The sequence below is a fragment of the Anopheles coluzzii genome, chromosome 2 (assembly GCF_943734685.1).
Source record: "Anopheles coluzzii chromosome 2, AcolN3, whole genome shotgun sequence".
Classification (NCBI taxonomy): domain Eukaryota; kingdom Metazoa; phylum Arthropoda; class Insecta; order Diptera; family Culicidae; genus Anopheles; species Anopheles coluzzii.
Genome location: NC_064670.1, coordinates 120363540 through 120385532, shown reverse-complemented (window position 1 = coordinate 120385532; position 21993 = coordinate 120363540). Strand labels below are relative to the sequence as shown.

At 50.0% G+C, this 21993-nt stretch overlaps 1 protein-coding gene across 7 annotated transcripts; it reads right to left on the bottom strand.

Annotated features, from left to right (window-relative positions):
* Window positions 1-84: 84 nt before the first annotated feature.
* Window positions 85-21987, bottom strand: LOC120948737 (lateral signaling target protein 2 homolog). Of its 7 annotated transcripts, none has more exons than XM_040365420.2 (5): window positions 21800-21987; window positions 19685-20338; window positions 6127-6358; window positions 3568-3833; window positions 85-3500 (listed from the first exon to the last, which is right to left on the bottom strand). In XM_040365420.2, exons 2-5 carry the CDS (start codon window positions 19762-19764, stop codon window positions 1436-1438), a joined length of 2643 nt encoding a protein of 880 aa, XP_040221354.2. In that variant the 5' UTR covers window positions 19765-20338; window positions 21800-21987; the 3' UTR covers window positions 85-1435. The 7 variants fall into 7 exon arrangements, with proteins under 7 accessions (XP_040221354.2, XP_049463367.1, XP_040221350.2 ...); XM_049607410.1 differs by having other exon boundaries at window positions 19685-20363; window positions 21800-21818; XM_040365416.2 differs by having other exon boundaries at window positions 21695-21806.
* Window positions 21988-21993: the final 6 nt, after the last annotated feature.

Below are 21993 nucleotides of genomic sequence, written 5' to 3'. Positions count from 1 at the left end.
AAAACACATTCTTAGGTTTCGTCGATATTATTTTGTTTCTTTCCGTTTTTCTTAAATTCCAAACGAACACACAGACAAAACCAGTTTTGCTTTTCGAATTGTATTGGACACTTTAAATAGTAAAATGAAACAGTAACATATTTGCTCAGTTAGTCATTGAGTCAGTGTTATCACTAAGAATCAAATGTACACCACAATACATATGCCGTGTGTGTGTGTATGTCGCAGCATTACGCTATACAAACAAGGGAATTTCAGTTTAAAAAAAACTCCGATGGGTCTAAAATTCTAAGCTTCTTTGCTTACGTCCCTTGCGCTTCTATCACTACCGACCGACACAACATAACAGGCAGGGGGGAGGGAGGAGAAGAATTGGAGCAAAGCTTCTCCGCCTTGCTGCTTGTGCGCGCGTGTGTGTGCCGATCGATACCTTCCTCTTTTAATCCGGCTTTTTCTCATCATACAACGACACACCGATCAGTGTGAGTGTGTGCGACTACACACTGGCTGCTGCTTCTACACGTTAATTCGCTAAAATTCGATTCACAATTTTCATTTCCCCTGCTCCCGCGTGGACGACCCCCGCGTGGCACAAGAATTCCCTACAAATCTTCTCTCTGCGCTGCGCTGTTGTGTTTGAATTGAAATTGAGACACAGTAAGAGAAGGAGAGAGAGATTTACGACTGACTTGATTGGTTTTTTTGCATCTAATAATGCTAGTAGTGGTTTTGTTTAACTTTATCTACACAATCCAACAGCACACATCCAACCAGGGTGGAAGCCAGCCACAGCCAGCCAGTGTCTGCCAGCATTCCCGATGGCCATACCTATCAGTCCCATCAGTCCCAACATCCCCAAACGGAGGGGAAGTTTAAAATATGTCGAAGGGAGTGCGAATTGTTTGTTTGCTGCTAGTTAAGATTGGCCTTGGCAAAGTTCGGTCGGTTAAAACGTGACTACTATAGATAGAGAGAGACAGACAGAGAGGGGTTACAAGAAGAACAGGGAAAGTTGAGAAATTGGCGCCGGTTTTCCTATCACTAGAGTTCACACGCACGCACGCACACATACATACACACTATTTGCTCACAAACGCTCCGACTCCTTCCGATCGCAACTTCCTGTTTCCTTCCTAAGGGTTCGTTTTTTTCTCAAGTCTATAAATCCGCACATCCTGTCACTCATACACACTCACACACATCCCGATCACTTACTAATGCTTAAAACCCTGCTAAAATATCATCTACAGCGCTTGGTTTACCTCTAGCGAACAATCACAAATATTTTACGTTTCTTCCCTTACCCCCTTGCCTTCATTTTTCCTACACACTAAACCCACAGCTACTACTACTACTACACCGCAGCGTCCTGTTGGTTGGTGGTCAGCCTCATGCTTGAAGTAATTGATTTGCTCCCCGCGCAACGGTTTTGCCCCTACGGGAGCAGATTTTCACTGCTCGCGCTCAAATTGGGCAGGGATTTGAACAGCTTCAGCTTGTTGCTGTCACTGGCGAAACGTGACGCGTCCACCGTTTCACCACAGCAGTGTGAGCGTTGCTGCTGCAGCTGCGGATGCATCTGTTGCTGCTGCTGCTGATAGGGACTTTCCGCCACGACGACGGTACCGGCCATCGTCGAGCGCGGGTACGGATAGTCGGTGGACAGTGTCGCCGGTACGATCTGCGGCGGCGCCACCACGTGGCTACCACCGACGCCCGCCGCACCGCTGAGGAGCGTGGAAGGAGGATGAGGAGGTGGCGTTTTGCTGGCGAGACTAAGCGACAGCATCGAATGGACGTGGTGGTCGTAGTACGGGCGGACCGGTACCGCGCCCGGATCGTCGTGGTACGACGACTGCAGGATGTTCTCGAGCGATAGTCGCTGCTCCACCAGCGCACGAGGAGAGTGTTTGTCCGGTGCGTAATAATGTTGCTGCTGCTGCTGCTGGAGCTGATCGTACTCGAGTATTTCCTGTATGTTCATCTCGAGCGCATCGTCGTCCAGCGGGGCGCCGCTTTCGAACTGGATGTCGGTCGTCTGGAGCGCATTCTGCTGGATGGAATCGTCGGCGCCCGCCGGCCGGCCGCCATCGACCTGCCCCGCAAGCGGATGATGATGGTACGCCCCGTGATGGTGCCGATGGTGATGATGCGGATGATGGTGATGGTGGCTGTGGTGATGGTGATTGTGGTGATGGCGACCGTTGCTGCTGCCTGCCGCCCCATCGCCGGTCAGTAGCGTCCGATCGGACGACGAACCGCCTGCATTGATCGGGTGCGGGTCCTTGAGGTCGACGGCCGGACCGAGCAGGCTCGTCATGTCGTAGATGATGCTTTTGGGATTGAGCAGCAGCTGGTCTTTGGTGTGCGTGCCGATCTCGCACAGCGCGAGCGGTTCCTGCGGGAAGCTGAGCGATTGCTTCTGCAGCAACTTTGTGTCCGAGTAGCGGCGGTACGATTTGCTCGGTTCGGTAGCTACCGATTGGGTGGCTAGCGCCTCCTCCCGGCTAAACCCAGCAGCCATGCCGACTGGTAGTGCTGCTGCTGCTGCTGCCCCACCTCCACTCAGTACGGTCGAGTGTCGGTGGTACAGCTTGCTCGCCGGCGGCTCGTCATGGCCCGTCGGTCCCAGCGCGGGATCGTTTAAAATATCACGGTTTTCGAGGAATATGGCCGAATTCACGTACCGGCCCATCGCACCGGGCGTCGGGCCGGCCTCGGGACGGGGCACTACGTTCGGGGAGTTGCTTCTACTCCGCTCGGTCGCTCCATTGTTGAGCTTTGTCAGCAGGGATAGCTCGGGACCACCACCACCGCCAGCGATCGATTTACCGACGCTGTTCGTGTTCTGTTCCGCCCCACCCGGATTCGACGAGCTCGACACGGTGGAATACCGATGCGTGCTGCCGTTACCGTTCGTGGTGATGGTGGAGGAGGATGTGGCAGTGCCACCACCACCACCACCGCCAGCCGTCGTCGAGGTAGCACTCATCACCATGATGCCACTTCCGCTGCCCGTCGTCGTTTCGCAGATGTTGTGCACCGAGTCGTGGAATGGCATCGGCGTCAGGCTGCCGCTGCCCTGCAGGCACGGCTTGAACGACACCTGGCTGATGTCGTCCAGCGTCCAGTCGCGATCGTACCCCCCGATCGAGTTGCTCTCGATGTTGGCCGCAATGATCTGGCCCTGCTGGTTCAGCTGCAGCTCGCAGTGATTGCCGCCGCCGACGGTTGACGGTCCACCGCCCCCCAGGCTGACGTTGACCGTGGCCGCACCGAGCGGATGATCGTACGACGATTGGCGGGCGGCGGCCGCGGCCGCTGCTGCCGCTGCCACCGACGCCGTCACCGCATTGTTCACCGCATTGATGCCCATCGTACCGCCGCCGCCGCCGAGCGGTTGGCCCGAGGTTGCTGCCGTCTGGACGCGCCGAAACTGGGGCATCTGGGGCGACTGGGGCGGGTGGACCTTTTCCGGCACATTCTGTATGAGCAAAATGCTGCAAATGAAGAGAAAAAAACATATGTCAGTCCTCTTTGTCCTATTGAATGTGGTGGAGATTTTACCGATTTCTTGCACGCCAACGGTTGCACAGATTCAAGTACTGCTTGCACTGGATGTACATGAAGACGACGCCACCGGTTAGTCCCACCGTCACCACGATCAGCTTCGTCCAGAACGGCCACCCGATCTGTCCGCGCCGTACCTCTTCCGCCGCCCGCTCGATCAGCACGCAGAGCGACCAGATGACGCACAGGCCGGCGGCACAGTGGAACAGCACGGCGCAGCACAGCCGGCGCCGTTCCACGCCGGACATATCCAGGCTGCGCCACTGTAGGGAGAGAGAGAGAGGAAGGCGAAAAAAGACACATTAACACACGGGGAGAAAAGAATTATAACGAATCATTTTTCAGCGCCGTTACGAAAATGTCGTTGAGGCATTAGCATTGCTCGTCTTTGTCGCTTTTTTGCTCGTTCCGTTTGCTCCAAATGACGACGACTGCATGATTTACATTTGAAATGAATTTTAAATCATTTATAACAACGCTCCCGCTTCAAGAGGATACACACTGGTTTCAAGTTGACCGATTGATCTAATTTCCCTTTCCATCGCCCGTCGCTGCGTTTTCGAGCAGAGAAATTCGAATAAAATGTCAACACGCAAGGCGCTCGCGTTTATTAGCGAGCCCCTCTTTCGGTGCATAAAACCGCTTCATCACACCCAACCACCCAGGAAGGTATAATTTAACCTCCTTCCTCCTTCTCGCCACTGCCCAATAATTATTCTTCGTCACGACACGTGAGACCGGACTGGGATCGATCTTTGAACTTGAACTTCACCACAATCTCCCGCATGGTCCGGCGCGAAAGCGACCCTGCAGCCAAAACCCGTTAAAATTGTCGTTTTGCCAGCTCATGTGCTCCTGTGTGTGTACGTCTCTCTCTGTGTCAATAAACCATTCGTTTTTTTCCTGTGTGCTTGTAAAACAATCACACTAGCAGCAGCTCTTTTGGGACACGATTTAATGGTGCGCTTTGCCGTGCTCCAATCTTGATGTTGTTTGTCTAACAGCCTGCTGCTTCTCCCCTTCATCCATCATCCTTGATGCGTACACACACGGTGGAGTGTGTTGTAGCGCCATATATGACCCTAGCTAAACCAACATGAAATAATAAAGCTACACACTGCCTGTACAAGTCGTTAGAGCTCCGGTTCGAAAATAGCGAAGGAACCACCTTTCTGAGTTTTCTGATGCGTCTCTTCTACCCAATGCACGGTACACACACGATGATAAATCCAATGATTTCTCTCGATGCACAGCAGCCACACACAGACACACTTAACGAGTTCTACCTTGGATGCTTGGCTACCCTTTTCAGCGGACCGCGCTAGAACGCGCAAGTGAAAATGGTAAGTGAAAGGCATTAAAAATGCACCAACTGTTTATCACGTTCGCCGGGCTTGCTGCTCTGTGGGCGGCAGGGCCAGCCGATTGCTTCTTGAATGGGTTTGCTGCTCAAAGAAAACAGCTGGAAGCAGCAGCATGGTTGGCAACCGCTTCAAAAAATCACTCAGCAATGTGTGACACACAGCACTTGCTTGGCTCGGTGTGTCTTGTCAAAACGTGGGCGACGTGGGGAAGGAGAAAATGCTTGCGCAACTTTTCCCTGCTAGCCCCAGAGCCTACTACTATGCAAAGAAGAAAACACAACAAAAACCATCTCCCAGCAACACACTGTAATGATCCGGAACGGGGAGTTATTTATTGCCATAAGAGCCAACCCACACACACGTACAGGGATACAAAAGAAAATGCTACATAGTGAGTGAAATGGGGAAGAAAGAGCCGCAGCAACATCGCACCAGGCGGGATATCTCAGCTGCTCGGTTTTCCCAACCACACGTGGGCTGATTTGCGCACAAAAAAGAACCCCGATGGTCCTTGAAGCGGGCAAATGGGGAAGAAACGGTACAACTGGACGGGGAAAATATAGGTCAATGTAATGCAAACGCACACACACACTCACACACATCCGCGTGCTCATCTTCACTGTGCTCAGCGCGTGGCCGACGCCAGTTCTTGTGTCTCGCGGCTGTTCTGGCCAAACCTCAAGGTTCATGCGCTTCCCCCGAGCAAGGCTGCACAAACACACTGCAGAGATGCAGTGGTGGCCGCCATCGACAAACAAGTGCGGCGTTTCTGTGACCCTTGCTGTGTTTGTCCGAGCGACAGGCGGGCCGGTATTAGTGACCGGGTGCAAATTGACTTGGCAAATGCGTACAGCAAGCGTGTTTGATCTGTCTGTTAGCACCACACACTCGCCCCATGTTGATGGGCCGTTGGCCCTGACGGAGGCTGGCTGGAAGGTCTGCTGCGCACACACGCACACGTGCAAATCATCTTTTAAAGAACCTTCAAGCTACTAAAACACAAAAATCATTCGCAAAATCGATTAAAGTTCGATCCCCGCGTTGTGAACCGAAAATTAAAGCCATCGAACCGTCGAAGCCCTTCGAAGTGCTGTGTTGCCGTGTCATCGTCGCTGTTTTTCCGCTGACATGACAAAGTCCGCTGACGCCCATCAACATCCACTTCCTCCTCCTCCTCCTCCTCTCCCCTTACCTCGTTGAATGGTTTGATTTTCGTGTGCATGATGAACGGGAACTTGCACAGCTCGCAGGAATTCGTTTCCGACGCCGTCAGCCACTGCTGCAGACAGGTCTGGTGCACGAACTTTAGACTTCCGGAGCAGTAGCAGGGCGTCAGCAGTGGGTTGTGTGTGTCGGACTCGCAGTGACAGATGCGGCAAATGTCGCCGCTGCTTTGCGACACCTGACTGCTGGTGGAACCGTACCTACAAAGAGGGAAGGAGAAATTTCGATTAGTTCCGTGTGTGTAAATAGGAGGGACATTTGAGGTACACAGTTGAGCCCCCTCTTTCAAGCTGGTTCCCACTGGTTAACTTATCAGCCGAATCAAGCATTCGAATTAATTTCCCTCCTCCATATGTCCTTCTTCTCTATTGTGGCGTGTGTGGCCTCACGTGAACAAATATCCATAAAACCATCATTACCACTGGCACTGGCATGGACACACACATGTGTCCGAAATGGAGGGAAAGCACGCGCAGAGCATAATAACGTTGCGTGTTTGCTGCGGCAAGCGTGTCTCTGACTGAATTCTAAAATGAAAAAAAAGCACCCCTCCACACACCGTTGGCGAGGATGCGATAGAAATCGGTAATCGGGGCTTTGGCAATGAAAACTTCCGCCTCCCGCCAGTGAGGATTATCATTCCTCATCCAACTACTAACACGGGAGCTTTGAGAGGGAGAGATAGAACCAAAGTGTCTGTGGAACTGTGGGGTTAAAGTGTGTCAAGGATGCCATCGTTCCCAGAGATCCACACATACAGTAAAGTGGGTCCACTCTATATGCATGGGGGGGAGCTTCCAGAAACACGGCAGAGGGATGATAAATCATCAACGCTTTTGAGGTTGGGGGAAAAACACAACTCCCGCTTCCATGTAGATTGAGGTCTTGGTATCATTGGAGCACCAACCAACACTCACATACAGATAGACATGGTTGTGGTGTTCTCCTCTATCCTTGTGGTTATCCCATTTAATTATCCATCCTACCCACACACACCAACAAGCGCAGGAGCAGTTTTTGTTTTGTTGTACTGGGATGACTGTGTGTGTAGTGAGGATGAGATGACCTATTTCCCAGGGCCCGTCGCAATAAAAAGCTAGGCAAGTAGATAAAGTACCCTCACAACCTGGCGCTACCGGCCACTGCAAAATCGGATCACAGTGTTCTATTTCCTGTTGTTACTTTCCTCGGTACGTAATCCCGGAAAGGTTTAGAATTTTATAGCGCCACTAGAACGTCCGGGATGAGTTTTGGAAATTAGGAACCGGGAGCTGTCAGATGACGGTACGGGATTCGGGCTGTAGGACACACATGAGATCCAGAGGCCTATTATTAGCAGTTAATCTACTTTCATGGAGGTAATATTCTCGGAGCACTATCCTTGTCCAATCAGCAGCTTCAGAGTTTCGTAGGGATCTCTTTCAAAAGAACCTATCCATAAAGTTGAGCCGCAGTGAACTTCAAACTAGTTCAAAGCGCTCACATAATGGGTTGAACGTAATCGGACGATCTAAAAGTAAACCAAATCACCCAGGAGCACGTGATTTTTGCCCTCGATAGCGTTCAGAATTAAGTCGTGAAGAGAGAGATGGTGGGTCCTAAAAACGGAGGACGCCCTGCGCGCGATAAGAACCCGCCGCTCGGATGGGAGGTCACTCACGGAAGTCATCGGAGCACGCGCCTACTCTGCTCCTCATCGTTGGGTCGCTTTGACCGACTATTTAGACGCGGAACAAAACCCGGGCAGCTCGCTTATGCGTGCGTCGCCTAGCAGAGAGGAGAGTGTGTACCCCTTATCAAAGTAGCCTGACGAAGTGCAACAAGAACAGAGTGCAACACACGGTTGTGTGGTGTGGTGTGAAGTATGTCTAGAAAACATTCCCGATAAGATAGTGATTGATGGTGGCGATGATCTAGAAGAAAAATCAATTATGATTATTAATGCACCGTTCTAACCGGGCGCTAAATCAGGAAATGGAGCGCCGGTTTTGGATTCCGATGGTAATTAAACAAACACACATACACACTCCACGAACACATTGCTGCTTTGTGTTTTGATGCCATTCAACACATAAAGTGCCGTCGTGGCTTGCGTGATAGTCGGTGCAGTTACTTTCCGGGATTGGAACGAATGCTCCCCAACCCTAAACCCTGGTCCGAGTGATAAGTAATCAGTCTTTCCGACTTCCCTCAGAGCTGAAGTCACATACATTTGTGTCACCCGGGCGACTGACATTTTTTTTCTCTCTCTGTCTGTCAGCTAGACTAGAATAATTCAGAAACGAGGCAATCGATTATTTCTAACTGACTCACGCAACTCGGCACGGAGGATCGAGATGTTCGCCTTCTTGCTTAGCGCAATCTCCTAACGGCGTGCTCTTTTTTTTGCACACAACGCATTAAAACGCTTAAGCATGAAACAGCAGCGCTTATTAGGAAAGGGAACGAACCGGTTGTACCAGATCGGTGCCCCAGAGGTTGGAGTGGCTTCGGACCAAATCGTCATCTGCAGCTGGGGGGTGGCCGTAAGTTGCTAAATTTATCACCAACCAAGCCGGTCAGCCCGGGTACGAAATTGCAAAATTCAGCAGGCGACGACGTTGATGCGGGTTTACACACCCGGTATTATATCCGATTCGGATCGGATTCGATGCGCAATCGTTGCGCGGGGTTCCAGTTTTATACCCTCTACCGAGGAGGAGGGAGGACCTGGAATGTTCGACCGTGTGGGGACGTGGTGTGCATCTTAAAGCGCGCACGACCAACAACGCCGACTATTGCGCACTGGAATTGCATTTGAATTGCGCCATCGGTTTGTAGCGAAAGGAAGTTACACAAACGCGCTCCGTAGGGAGGAGGGACCACAACATCTCCGAGTTCTATATTTGTAGCAAAAGACATTCGTGTTGTAAATCATGTAACAAACATAAAACGATTCTCAAATAACACGGCCTCACTGTAACGCTTCTCCGCTCCTCTAATCAGTGCTTGCGCAATTCCCCTTGCAGTTCCTCCAGCAAATCCGCCACTCGTGCCTTGTACTCTGCATTTTCGTTCCGGCAAAGCTCAAGACTGCGCGCAAGTTCCGCTTCTTTGCACTTCAACAGCTTCACCTGCTTCACTGCCCTGTGCAGAATGAGCTTGTGCGTTGGATGGTCCGTTTTGCGCAGCACCTCGGCCCCGAGCTGCCGCCACAGGAAGTTCCGCGAGCGGCGATAATGTCGCTCCTTCTTCGCCGACGCGACCATACGCTCGTACCGTTTGAAAGCTTCGCGGGTCTGATCCAACTCCAACGCCGAGTACTGCGGCTCCATCCTGTTGTCAGGAACTTCCTTGCTTGGGAGAATGTCCCTGTACGTCACGTCGATCGAATCGGGATCGTAGTCCTTCCAGGCGTCGTTCTGCCCGTACTCCTTCTCGAACTTTTTCAGATAATTGTTAATCCACCGGCAGGACATAGCGCAAGGATTTCTGAACTTTTCCAGACACTTTTATTTCAGCTTCCATTAGCAGCTCTTCGCTATGCAAGAAGCTTCCCATGGGCGAATATGAAGACACCCACACACACACATACGGGAGCTGTATGTAAAAAAAAAGCCGCCATTTTCATGCGAATCAGATCCCGAGGCGTGTCAAATTTACACAAAAAAACGCCTTTCCACTGAAGTGGCTTTCAAACGTGTGAGAGTGAGACGGAGACATCCATCATCATGTTATACCTTCTCCTCGGAAAAGATCTCTACACCTTGGCACAACGATTACAGGCGGGTGTGAGTGTGTCTGTGCTGTCATAAGGAAATTTGCTTGAATTTGCCACACATCAGTACGTCATCGAATTGGGACAATCGTCGAATTTCTTCCCATAGCAACGATGTGTAAAACTCTTGCAAGTGGCCCCGCTATCGTCACGGACGACCTTTAGAGCACTCCAATTCAAGTATTTCCCGACCGGTGAGGTGAGCCGTTGAACCGTATCGGCGGGGAATTATGGATTTTGGTGTTCTCATTAACCTCACCTCCGCATATTACCACCCACCCCTCGGACACAGTGTGTGTAATTGAGGGCAAAATAGTTTCCCAAAGTAATTTCCACCCCATTCCGAAACCGGCGGGGTGACAACTTGACATTTCCAATTCCTGGGTGTAGATCTGGAGGGGGGACTCTGCGCAACAACTTTCGTGGTGCGTATGTGGTGTGCTGGCTGTCCGGAAAGCGCGCATACGCGCTCAGTAATATGTCAATACATTAACCGATGAAATATAAATAAGCCGAGTGGCCGGACCGTTTTCCACCCAATAATGGCCGCGAGGGTAGTAATATCGATCGAGCATTTCTCTAATCAATTTATCTCGGTGCGGGCGGCCACAGAGAGACCCCGGTATTGGGTTCGAAGGGATAGTTATTTTCTTTTAATATCCCAAAAATGCTGGAGGACATTCAAGTCATTCATGGCAATTCGTTAAATTATTAGACAGCTTCTACTCTCGGCTGGCATGTAAAACTCAACACGTAATATTTTACTCTTAAATCGCGTCACAGAGTTTTTGTTTTTTGCTCAAAGTGGTAGCAATTTTACACGCCTTCCCATTTGCATATCTTAAATATATGCAATCGCTACCGCGACGACACGCACTGGCAGGCGTCTGCCAAACATAGTTCACACACCGCGCGCGGTGGTGTCACGTGGCGCAGGAGGCATGGCGAGGAAAATTGATGACCAACCATCCACCACCCACCCAATGATGATGATGGTAATGATGGGGAAAAGACCTTGGACTATTAAATGCCGGACTAGCCCCCGTGCAACAACAGCCGCGTAAGGCGTGAGAGACTCCAACAAACCACCTGCCGTGACGCACGTTGCGCGTTAGACGCACGTCAGCAGAATTTATACGTATTGGATTGGCATGGACGGACTCGATTGGATGCATCATCATCATCTGGGGGTGGGTGTGAAAATCCACCGCACGGCGATGCGCAAAACGGCGCAATTTTCCGCGTCCACAGTTCGGAGCTTGCGCGATTTGGCGGGAATCGCGCATTAATCGCAATTGATGTCCTTGATGCCTGTGTGACTTTGCGTCCCGTTTGGTCAATAGTCTTTAATCATCAGTAGCACCGCCGGCAAACGAAATGAAGCGGGTGATAAATGAATCCAAGTTTGGATTTAAATCGGAACATCTCGCTCGTGTGTCAGAACCAAGGTTGGGGCTTCCTCCTCCGGACTCTAAAAAAGGGTATACAACAGAACAAGAACAAGCGTTATTTGAGCAGCATCAATGATGATGATGAATGCAATGTACCCTTCTTCTCCTCCTTCTCCTCCTCCCGTGGGGGGATGGATTAAAATCAAATCAACGATGCGTAGCGCACGGCTGTCTGGTGATGCGGCGGCGCCGGCTCCACCACACACAAACAAGCGCAGAGGGCTCACAACGCCGTATGCTTCCGCGTACGAACTGCGTGGCCCTGCTTCATGGTCAACCGGTCGATCGTATCAGAGAACACCGTTCGAGACGACGTGAGCCGCATACCTAAAAGAAGGGCCATCGCAGCCCTGGCTGGTGGATGCAATCTCCCTCTCTCTTCGGTACACACATTCTGTCCGGAAGTTGACAATGCACACCTCTTCCCAGGTTCGTTGTTCTTTACAGCGGCGGCGGGTGGGATAAACGCTGCTTTTTCGAAAGTTCCTCACAATCACAAATGCCACCAGGCAGGCCAGCAGTTTGGTTTGTATTACAAGTTTGTTGCTCCTTAACGGGGGACGATGATGAGGATGAAGTTGCCTGTAAGTGAATGTTGTCTTCATACACAAAAAGGCTTCAAAAGAGTGAAGTTGTCGGACCACCTTCTTGATCTCGCATTGTCCATGCAATTACTTTTCAATCGCAGAACAAAGTGCCATCGAGTCATAAAGAGAGCGAGAGAGCGAAATCCAAATTTATGGGCCCCATTTGCTCCAAGTATGGTGGCGGGTAATCGAACCAAAAAATCCCTTGAGCTGCACTTGACCTTTTTATCGCCCACAGAGTGTGCTGTAGTATCACAAGCTAAGGCGGTTAGTGCACTCCAAAAAAACAGACGCCGAGGCCACCGCCGGTCACCTCTCGAGCGGGTAATTGGACGGACACCCATTTTGGATCGCTTTGGAACGCCGCCACGTGCTCGATGTAGGGACTCTGACTGAGGGCAGGAATTCATGTCCAGCCAGAGGACAACAGTTTTTCTTCACACTGACGCGCTCTTTGTTTGTATGCCCTGCTGGTGGTGCATTCGAGTTTGCCCTCCAAAAAGAAAATTCACCTTCACTGTCCGTGTCTTAGGTCTGGGTGGTTTACATCTACAAAGAGAGAGAGAGAGGGAGAGAGCCAACAAAGAGAACACTCTTGAAGTGTACTTCTACAACCACAAAGAAGAGCAAAGAGACATCGATGTGTAATGCTACAATAATTCGTCTCTTAACCTTTTTTTCTGTGCTTCTTGGCCACAAGCGAGGAACCTTTTTTTCTATCTCTCTCTCTTTTGAAACAAAAAGACCGGAAACTAAAGAAAACCCATCGGAACAGGTTTAATATATAAAGTGCGGCGTACGGACGAACGAGCGAATGGTGAAAGTTCTTCGCGTTACAATCTGCGCGGCCACACTGCCACTCTCGAACGGTAGTGCAATCAGCCATAGGCCGGAACCTTGACCTTGGAAATTGGTGTAAAGCAGCAGCAGCAGCAGCAGCACAATTTATGGTTTCTCCTTCTCTTCTCTCTTTCTTTATGTTTTGTTAGGTTCGCTTCTGCCTTTTTCGCCTCTTCGTTGGATCGCTTTTCGGGGCTTGAAAATTGCACCGCGTGCGACAGATGAGCCGGACCGGACGTAACGGAGCTGAAAAAAAGCTCACAACAGGGGAGAAGAACTCGAAAAAGATAAGCTTCTAACGTTTTTACGCGGAAAGGAAGTGGCCAATAAAGGGCCATAACAATTTACGCTGGCATGCCGCCTTTCAGGTTGAAACTTTACGGTTGTTCGTGAGAGGTACCTTGGAGAGAGGAGTGGAAAATTGGCAGCACGTTTTGTTTATGGCTCGGAACCGACCCGATCAACCTTTATGCTAATTTTCGCCAAGGAAAATAATCACACACAGACCAAAAAAAAAAAAGCCCCCAGCTGGGAGACATGCACCGGTGAGCTTTATGATGGACCGACCGACCTTGTGCCAAGAAGCGTGATTGCAGCATCGTCCAAGCCCAGGCCCAGCGCACCACGCCCGCTTTCCCTTTTCAGACCCCTAAAACAATAACCGGACCGTCCGTCCGGCCCGTCCAACCGTGCCCTGCACACCAAGCCAAGCCCTTTGAGGGTGTTTTCACACCTACGCCGGGCCCCGGGCCTGACCAGTAAAGCGCGACCGCGACAAATTCGCGATCGCGATCTCAAACCCAACGCAGGAGGCTCTGTTGCGCAATAGAGCAGCCCGCGCGCGCGCTCACCACCGTACTGTACTCGAAGGTTAAACCGCGCGGTTCGTCGTCTAATATGGGCGGCGTCAGCGGGTGCTGCTTTTGCTGAACTGAACCGGTCTTTTCCTAATGTATCTATCGCGCTACTTTGCGCGTCTCGATCTTCGCTCTAAAAAAAACAAAAACAAATAAAAAAAGGTGAGTCGTTGCGCTGGAAACTTCGATAAATACACACACACGGGAGAAGCCGCTCATCTCATACAAACCAGTTCTAAAAGTAGAGAAACAAAGCCACAGCGCGCGCCACTGGAGAAACTATTATCGGTAGCAGACAACTCGCATTTGTGCAATCCACCGGGCCGGGGCGTTGTTAGTTGACGTCAGAGAAGATCGTGCAACACCCACCCACTACTCCGGGAGCGAATGGCTTCAAGTCAAGTGTTTGGTACCTCCCTACCGGTCTCGCATTGAGTCATAAGAAAAAAAAAGTTCTAATGAGCAACAACACCCCATTACGGGAGGCGCACTCCAACCCATCTCCACCCCCCGGGAGCAATATTACACACAATTTAACAAGCGGCAATAATCATTTTTCAATTTGTGAGGAATTAGTGCCCATGTGTGTGTGTGTGTGTGTGTGTGTGTGACACGAAACAAAAACAACAACAAAGCTGCACACAATTGGCTGCATAAACGTTCCTTTTTTGGGATGCAAATTATGAGAGAAAATTATGGAAAAATTAGTACCGGAAAAACGACTGTTTTCCCTTTTAAAAGCACTTTAATTTCTGCTTTTATCATCTCCGGAATAAGCTTTTCTCAACCAATGCCCACCCGAATGGGGAGCTTACACGTTCGTTCGCTTCTTTTCCCCGAGCGACCGAACACGAGTTGTCCGGGGGTTGACGACGAACCCGGGCGACGAACAACGCTCGGTGAAACTGGTGGCTACTTGAGAAAAATGTGCATTAGTGGGCATTAGTTGCATCAGCATTTGGGTGGAAGGGGGGCGGTGGCGGTGGATGTTTGTTAAGTAAAGAGGCTGTGGTACTTGAAACATTGCAAAAGTGGCGACGAACCCGGGCGGTCCTAACCCTGCCTGAAAGATGATGTAAAAGCGAAACCGAGGCAGCAAAATGCAACTTGTGCGATTGCATAGTAACCTGCAGGAAATTATTGCACCCAATAGTAGTGGTTGCAGTAGCTCTGGAAGAGAGTTTAACGGGTTTGTCGTGCTTGAAGAGTTGAAAAATAAAATAATAAAAACATTGAATTCCATCGTTAATGTCACGCATGAGCACACACGTTCGACAAGTGTGGAATTAGTACCAAAAAAAAAAAATCGGAATAAAAAATACAACACGAATAGTACTTCAAAACCTCGCTTATTGTGAGCTCTAAAGAGTGATACAATTCATTACCATTGAACTCTTTCTCACCTTCTTATCAAAAGGCCCTCGTACCGTTTCATTGATAATGTGCTTAATTAGATAACAATGCACGGGGTGGGAAGAACTACTCCCCCTGGAAACCATTTCGCTTTCCTTCGGTGTGTGTTGTCCTCGGAGTGTCAGATGCTATGTAATCTCCCCGCCCCCCTCCACCTTTTTTATATGATAAGCTCATTATCATTGGCCAACCTGTGTGTTTGTGCTTCCGAGAACGGAAGCTAAATTAAGTCTAAAGCTGGGCCTAATTCCCGCTACTACACAACCCCCCCCTCCCTCCCACATTCCCCTGCCTTCACAAACAAAGGCCATAACGGCGTGTGTTGTCCGACGGCCGACGCCGAAAGCAGAAGATAAAACAGTGAATGACCACGCGACACGCCGCACTGGCTCAAGGGGCGATTGCGCGCTTTTGTTTGCGCGTTTGCACTGATAACATAGTCCCCCCCTTCTCCTCTTCTCCGTGTTTAATGTGTCCCCCATTACCACCGGGATCACACCATGTGTGTGTCATCACCTGAGCCTGCAGCAATGCCGAGAGAGAGAAACAAGACCGCCGTGTTCCAGTTTCCAGCGCAGAATGCACACACAGGCTGCTGCTGCTGCACGTGCATTTATTTGCGTACCAGCGGCCAGTGTACCGAGGAAGGGGAGGAAGGGGGGGGAACGAAGGGAAGGTAATTTAATATTGTATCGGAGCACGTTCTTGCCACATCTGGCAGCAGCAGCAGCAGCCGCACTAACGCAACAGCTCAGAATGAATCTCAACCATTCCCAGATATTTGTCCTCCCCCCCCCCCCGGCTCCATCCGTTGGGGGTGGGTGGTGGTGGGGTTTAGAGGTCGAAGCGACCGATGATGGTAGCAGGTGTTTTACGCTGTGACAATTTCCCGACATTCTGAAATGCTGGACATCGGCCACAAAGGAAGGAGGCGAGGCGGGCATCGGTGCTACCGGTGGGAGGGTGTGTGTGTGTGTGCAAATATGCGCTCAACAAACTGTCGGTACGATCGATACCATCGGGAGGCAGGAGAGGGAGAGGGGTTTTATGACTCACCCCCCCCCCCCCCCCTTTTCCCATCCTTTCCCAGAGGGAATCCACTAGTGATGGGGAAAAATGAAGTTATCGTCGGAATCGATTCTGGCAAGCTCCAATGTTTTTGCTGGAATCAATTCCGGTTAGTAGCTTCGGAATCAATTTCTGGAATTGACTCCGGAATCGACTCCGGAACTGGTTTTGGAATCGGCTCCGATACTGCTTCTGGAATCAGTTCCGGAACTGGTTCTGGAATCAATTTCGGAATCGACTCCGGAACTGGTTTTGGAATTGGCACCGGAACTGGTTTCGGAATCAGCTCCGTAATTAGCTCAGAAATCGACTTCGGAATCATAATCGGTTCCAGCATCGGAATCGGGCCCGTCATTGAAATCGGCTCCGGAATCGGATTTGGTTTCGGAATTAGAATCAGTTTCGAAATTGGAATCCGTTTCGGTTTCTTCATAAGAATAGACCTTTGGGTCCAATGATGCTACGTATTGATATCCGCGAAGAATCCAAATTCAATTGTAAACGATCGATTCTCATGGAGATTCCCGGACTGAGTTTAGCTTCTGAAACTTCTTATTTCAATTCAAGAACTGAGTCTCAATCCTGAGCTCTTTCCAAGTCTGGAGTCAATTCCAATTCTGATTCTTTTTCCATAGCAAATTGCAGAGCCGATTCTGGAGCCGATTCCAATTTCGGAATTGATTCTAGATTCAGAGTCGACTCCGGAATCGGCTCCGGAGACAACCCCGGAATTAGTTCCGGAAACAGCTTCGGAATCGATTTCGGAATCGGTTCCGGAATCGGCTCCAGAATTGGCTCCGAAATCGGAATCTCTCTCTGATTCCATGCTCCCATCACTAGTATCCCACCCGCTTCGTCTCTTTGTGTGTGGAAAACTGCAGCTGGAAAACTGTCGTTGCCGTTGCATCAGAGAACGTCGCAAGATCGAACAAATTGGATGCAAGTGTGCTGCAACGCGTGTTGTGGTGTGCAAGGGAGGACAGAGTTTTTTTTTTCTTCGGAGAAAGGGGAAAGAAAAGCTATCGTTCGCATTTTAGCTCTTCCCGTTGCTTGCTCCCAATGCCACCAAGGACGCAGGACGACAGTGAAAGAACAGTGTTTGTAGAGCCAAAACGAAAGCAGCTTAACATGTTACAGCATCTTCTCCTCTTTTTAATGGCAGTTTGCATGGCATGATTATGTGGCTGGTGACGTTTTTAGAGCGCGTTGTCAACCGCTACTTACACGCACACAGTAAGGTCAACGCCGAGGAAAGTATCCCACAAGGAGGGTAAGAATGAGGAGGAGCTTAACAGCAGGGAAGGTCATCAAAAAGTCAAACGGTAGATCGTTTATGAGCTTTTCCCTCTGTTAAGGACATTTTTCCATAGAATGTTTACCCTAGATATAACATGATTCTAATAAAACTGCAACTGCTCTGTCCGATCATAGCCTCGCCAATAAGATATGCTAATGTATGCAGCAGGCGAGAGGGGGGTGGGAGGCAAACACAGTTTAACCTTTTAAATTGCTCTCATCTGCTCGCACACGCACGTCGTTAGCGTCCTTCTCATCTCATTCCTCTCACCTTCGCTAATTTGTCAGGGTGAAAACATTTCATTAGAAGTAGCAGCAGCAGCAGGCAGCGGCACGAGAAACCTTCACACGCATATCGAAACGCATCCAAACGGCGTGCGCGACCGCGCGTGCGTTTATAGTTGAGAAGAAAGCACACCGCCACAGGGCTCTCCTCTTCGCCTTACAGCACACACCTCAAGGGTCAGCTAAGGAGAGGCTCGTTAGTAGCGGCCGAAAAGCTCGACCAGCGGCAACTACAAATAATTACCCCTTTGTGTGCATCTCTCCCCCTTCTTCTCTTCTCACAAACGGCGCAAACCATCGTAAGAGTACTTTGGGTTTTAATGGGAGGGAGGTGAGGGAAGGTTCGTCGCTGAAGGCGCAAGCATCGCGCACCTTCAACTGCTTCAGCATGGCCTGCCTTTGTACCCATACTGCTGCTGTTGTTGTTGTGCTCCCAGCACGAGCAAGAAACTTGTGTCTCCCCTCCACACCACGTGGTGCGAGTGCAGATTGTGCACGACGACACACGGCTGTGTTTTGCACTTTCGTCTTTTGCGTGGGTCACGTTCATTCACATTCGCGCCGATGCACAACAACAACAAGTGTGGGCAGCATACGCGCGGCCAATGAACCGAAACGGTGCACCGTTTCTTTTATTTCCCTTTTTTTATCCCAACAAACGAGATTCATCTCAACGCCCGCCAACGAATGGTGGTGGTATGGGGAATAAATTTACACCGAATCAGCTTTGTAATTTGTTGCAGTGTTGGTGGTGGTTGTTCCGTGGGCTGGTAAATCCGACAGGATTAGCCGACAGTTCTTTGATCGGATTAATTAGAGCTATGCATAAATCGCACGACAGCGCTGTTATTTGTTGTGTCCCCGTCCGTCGGAAGGGAAAAGTATCCTTCAGCATATACACACAAAGTAGGCGAAAGTAGGCGAAAGCAGTGGTGGTCTAGGTGGTTAATCACAAGCACACAAACTATGCGTGAAAAGCGCTGAAGGTGAAAGGCAACAGGGCCCGGTGGGTTGTGGGTGGTTTTGTGACATCATGCACAAGGTCCTAGGCATGCAGCTTTTCATAGCAATTTCATCTCCGATAAAAGTTTAAAAATAAATCATTCATGGCAATTTCCACACAAAAATTGTCATTTTCTGCCCGCAAAATTGCAGCGACTTATCAGTTGCGAGAACCATTCTTCTTTTGCATTGCGATTGCTATCAAACAGTAAATGATGAAATGTGTTTTCCCTGTCTGTAATTGCTCCCTTGATAGAGCTTTGATTAGCATTGCCTGCTTGGACCCTTTTCCCCGTCCAACGATCTTACAGGGTTTCCCACGATTTATTGGTTGGTTCCCACGATTTATTGGTGCGTTCCCACGATTTTTTGGTCATTTCCCATAATTTTTTGGTAGCAACCCACGATTTATTGGTCGGTTCCCAAATATTATTGGTCGGTTCCCAAATATTATTGGTCGTTTCCCAAATATTATTGGTCGGTATTATATTATATTATATTTGGGAACCGACCAATAATATTTGGGAAACGACCAATAATATTTGGGAACCGACCAATAATATTTGGGAACCGACCAATAAATCGTGGGTTGCTACCAAAAAATTATGGGAAATGACCAAAAAATCGTGGGAACGCACCAATAAATCGTGGGAACCAACCAATAAATCGTGGGAAACCCTGTATCTAACCGAACCGAGCGAAAAGGATGGTTGGCAATAGCAACTGGTTCCAGTGCAGTGTGTGTGTGTGTGTCTGCTCTCCAGAAAACCGCTAATGTGTCCGTGCGGTCGGGGTATTTGTGTCTATGCGAAATAACGGCCTCGTGAGCAAATAAACAGCAAAAACATTGGCGACGAACCCAATGGCACTACAACACACAGGGCCCTCCTATTGGAACCGGTTCCCGTAGCACGATCCTATAGGAAAAAGGGGAACATCGTATTAGCAACCTGATTTCCGACCCGCTTACCTGGTGTGGGTCAACATCCCGGACGAGTTCCAGTCTACATTCTCGATGTCGGAAGAGGTTTTCCCGTTCGATATCGACATCTTGTTCGTGGTTGTTGCTTTTGCTACTAAGGGTTGAGGTAATTTTGCTTCTTCACCACTCGGCGTCAGGAGGATGGTGTGTTTGATCGCGCTGATCTACTGCGACCGTTGCAATCGGTTGCTCCTTTCCAGAAGGGCAGTCTCCACCAGTACCTTCGAATGCCCTTCAAACGCCGCTACTGACCATCACCACCACCTTCACCACCACCACCACTAATTATCAATGGCAACAATGGTCAACAAACAACGCCCAGGGTCGTTGCGTGGTGATAGATCGATTTTCTTCACTCGAGATACTCCCCCTCTTTGAGGGTGTCTCTCTCTCTTGCTTGCACGCACGCACTCACGACACCGAAATCAGACAAAACTGTTTGCCTTATATTTTTAGAACACCTCCATTACTGTACATACACAAACACACACAGTGGCAAGCACGCACACAACGTGTGAAACTATCCTAGCGCCATCTCACAGCATCTCGCCTACTGCCGCCGCCTGCTTGGCTCGTGTGCTGTTCTGCTGCTGGTGGCGTATTTTCGCGAAACGCTTTAAAAAGCTGCTGTCAGAAACACGGCTGGAAAGGAAATTGTTGGGAAACACTACATTCAAGAGGAGGAGGTTTGAGGTTCACACTCGCATGGTGATATGTGCAAGAGAGCGGGGCTTAATTAACACAATTAAGGGACGTTTCGGTGCGTTTGTTTTTCTTCACGTCTTTTGTGGGGCGCGGTTGTGATTGCGGGCAGAATCTGTGTATTACATAAAACACCCGGTGGGGTGACCACATCCCCCCCGAACCGAGATTCTCACGATCCGGAAAACCCACAAAAAAAAGAGGAACCACACACACACATCCAAAGAAACAGTGAAATTGGTCTGTTTGGTGCGAAAAAGTGCTGCTGTGTTGTGTTTTGGTTTTTGCAGCGACAGCGCGGCCCTATTGTTTTTGTTTGCTTTCTCCTCTCTCTAGCTCTCTCGCTCGCTCGCTCGCTCGCTCTAAAATGTCAGTTCCGTACTTTCACATACATTCGCACACGGGACACAGAGGCTTCGCATGCACAGTAGGCGGTGCGTGTTTGTATGTGCGCAGACGAAAAACGTGATGCCCTCTCCCTTCACCCCCTGGATTGAGACACACACGGGCAAACACAGCACACGCACCTTCGACCAAAATCGATAAGCACAAAACACACATACACACACATGTTAGATTCTTTGCAAGCTTCTAGATTACTGTGTGTGCTCGATTTTACATTGCTGCCCTGTCAATCCCCTCACACATGCATTTTCACCGCGTTCGGGCAATCGTAAGGGCAGCTACGCACACACTCCGTTAGTAGGATCGCCACTCCCGTTCACTGGGTATGCGTTAAATTAACACCAAATTAACGTCGTCACAACAGCACACAAACACACACACACACACTGCGAGCCGATTTTCCATTTTGCACTGTCGCGCGCGCTTCAAATACAAATTTCATGGCTTGCTCTGGGGTGTTGTTTTCAGCACCGAACGCCCCCCGAGGGGATGAAAATCTTTCAATATGGTCGACGTCACGATGCCTCTCGCTCTCCCTCTCTGGTTCCTGTGCATCCGAGTGTGCCTGTGTGTGTGTTTATTGTGATGTGGGATTTCGGCACACACTCGGTGTGTTTTTACGCATTTTCACTGGCAAAACATTCGCCCTCGCAGGGGATGACCTGCAAACCCTGTACACCCAACCAGTACTACTCTCTCTTCCTCTCTTCGCACACACACACACACACGCATGCACACCACACAAATCTCGTGCCCTTTATTTTGGTTAAATTGTGCACGCAGAATGCGCGTCGCCAATTACCCCGTCGCCACTAACCATTGCTTATCATCACACACACATACGCGGGGCGTCACACGGGGTTGTGGAAATAGAATAAAAAATATCGTTACGCTCTGGGCAGGCCGTTTTGTTCGTTCGGCGCTCGCGCGCGCGCTTGGAGGAGAAGCGAAAGTGTGTTTGCGACCCAACTGCTGCTACTGCACTGGCTGTGCTACCTTGCGGCCTGCCGCGAAACCGACCGACCGACCGAATAACAACCGTTGCCTACTTCGTTCGCTTGCTGCCGACGACTGCGGCGGTCATCCTCCCCTGCCCGGTGCGTTTCAGCCCCCGCGCGTGTGTTGTTTGCACTGGTCAGCTGCACGCGTTCTTTGCTTTACTATACCCTATTGCACGTGTTATTTGAATA

Coding starts and splice junctions, on each gene's coding strand:
- LOC120948737 (XM_040365420.2), bottom strand. CDS start 19,764: ATGTCGATATCGAACGGGAAAACCTCTTCCGACATCGAGAATGTAGAC. Junction 6,359..19,684: donor GGGATGTTGACCCACACCAG/GTAAGCGGGTCG, acceptor CCCTCTTTGTAG/GTACGGTTCCACCAGCAGTC. Junction 3,501..3,567: donor CGTTGGCGTGCAAGAAATCG/GTAAAATCTCCA, acceptor CTTCATTTGCAG/CATTTTGCTCATACAGAATG.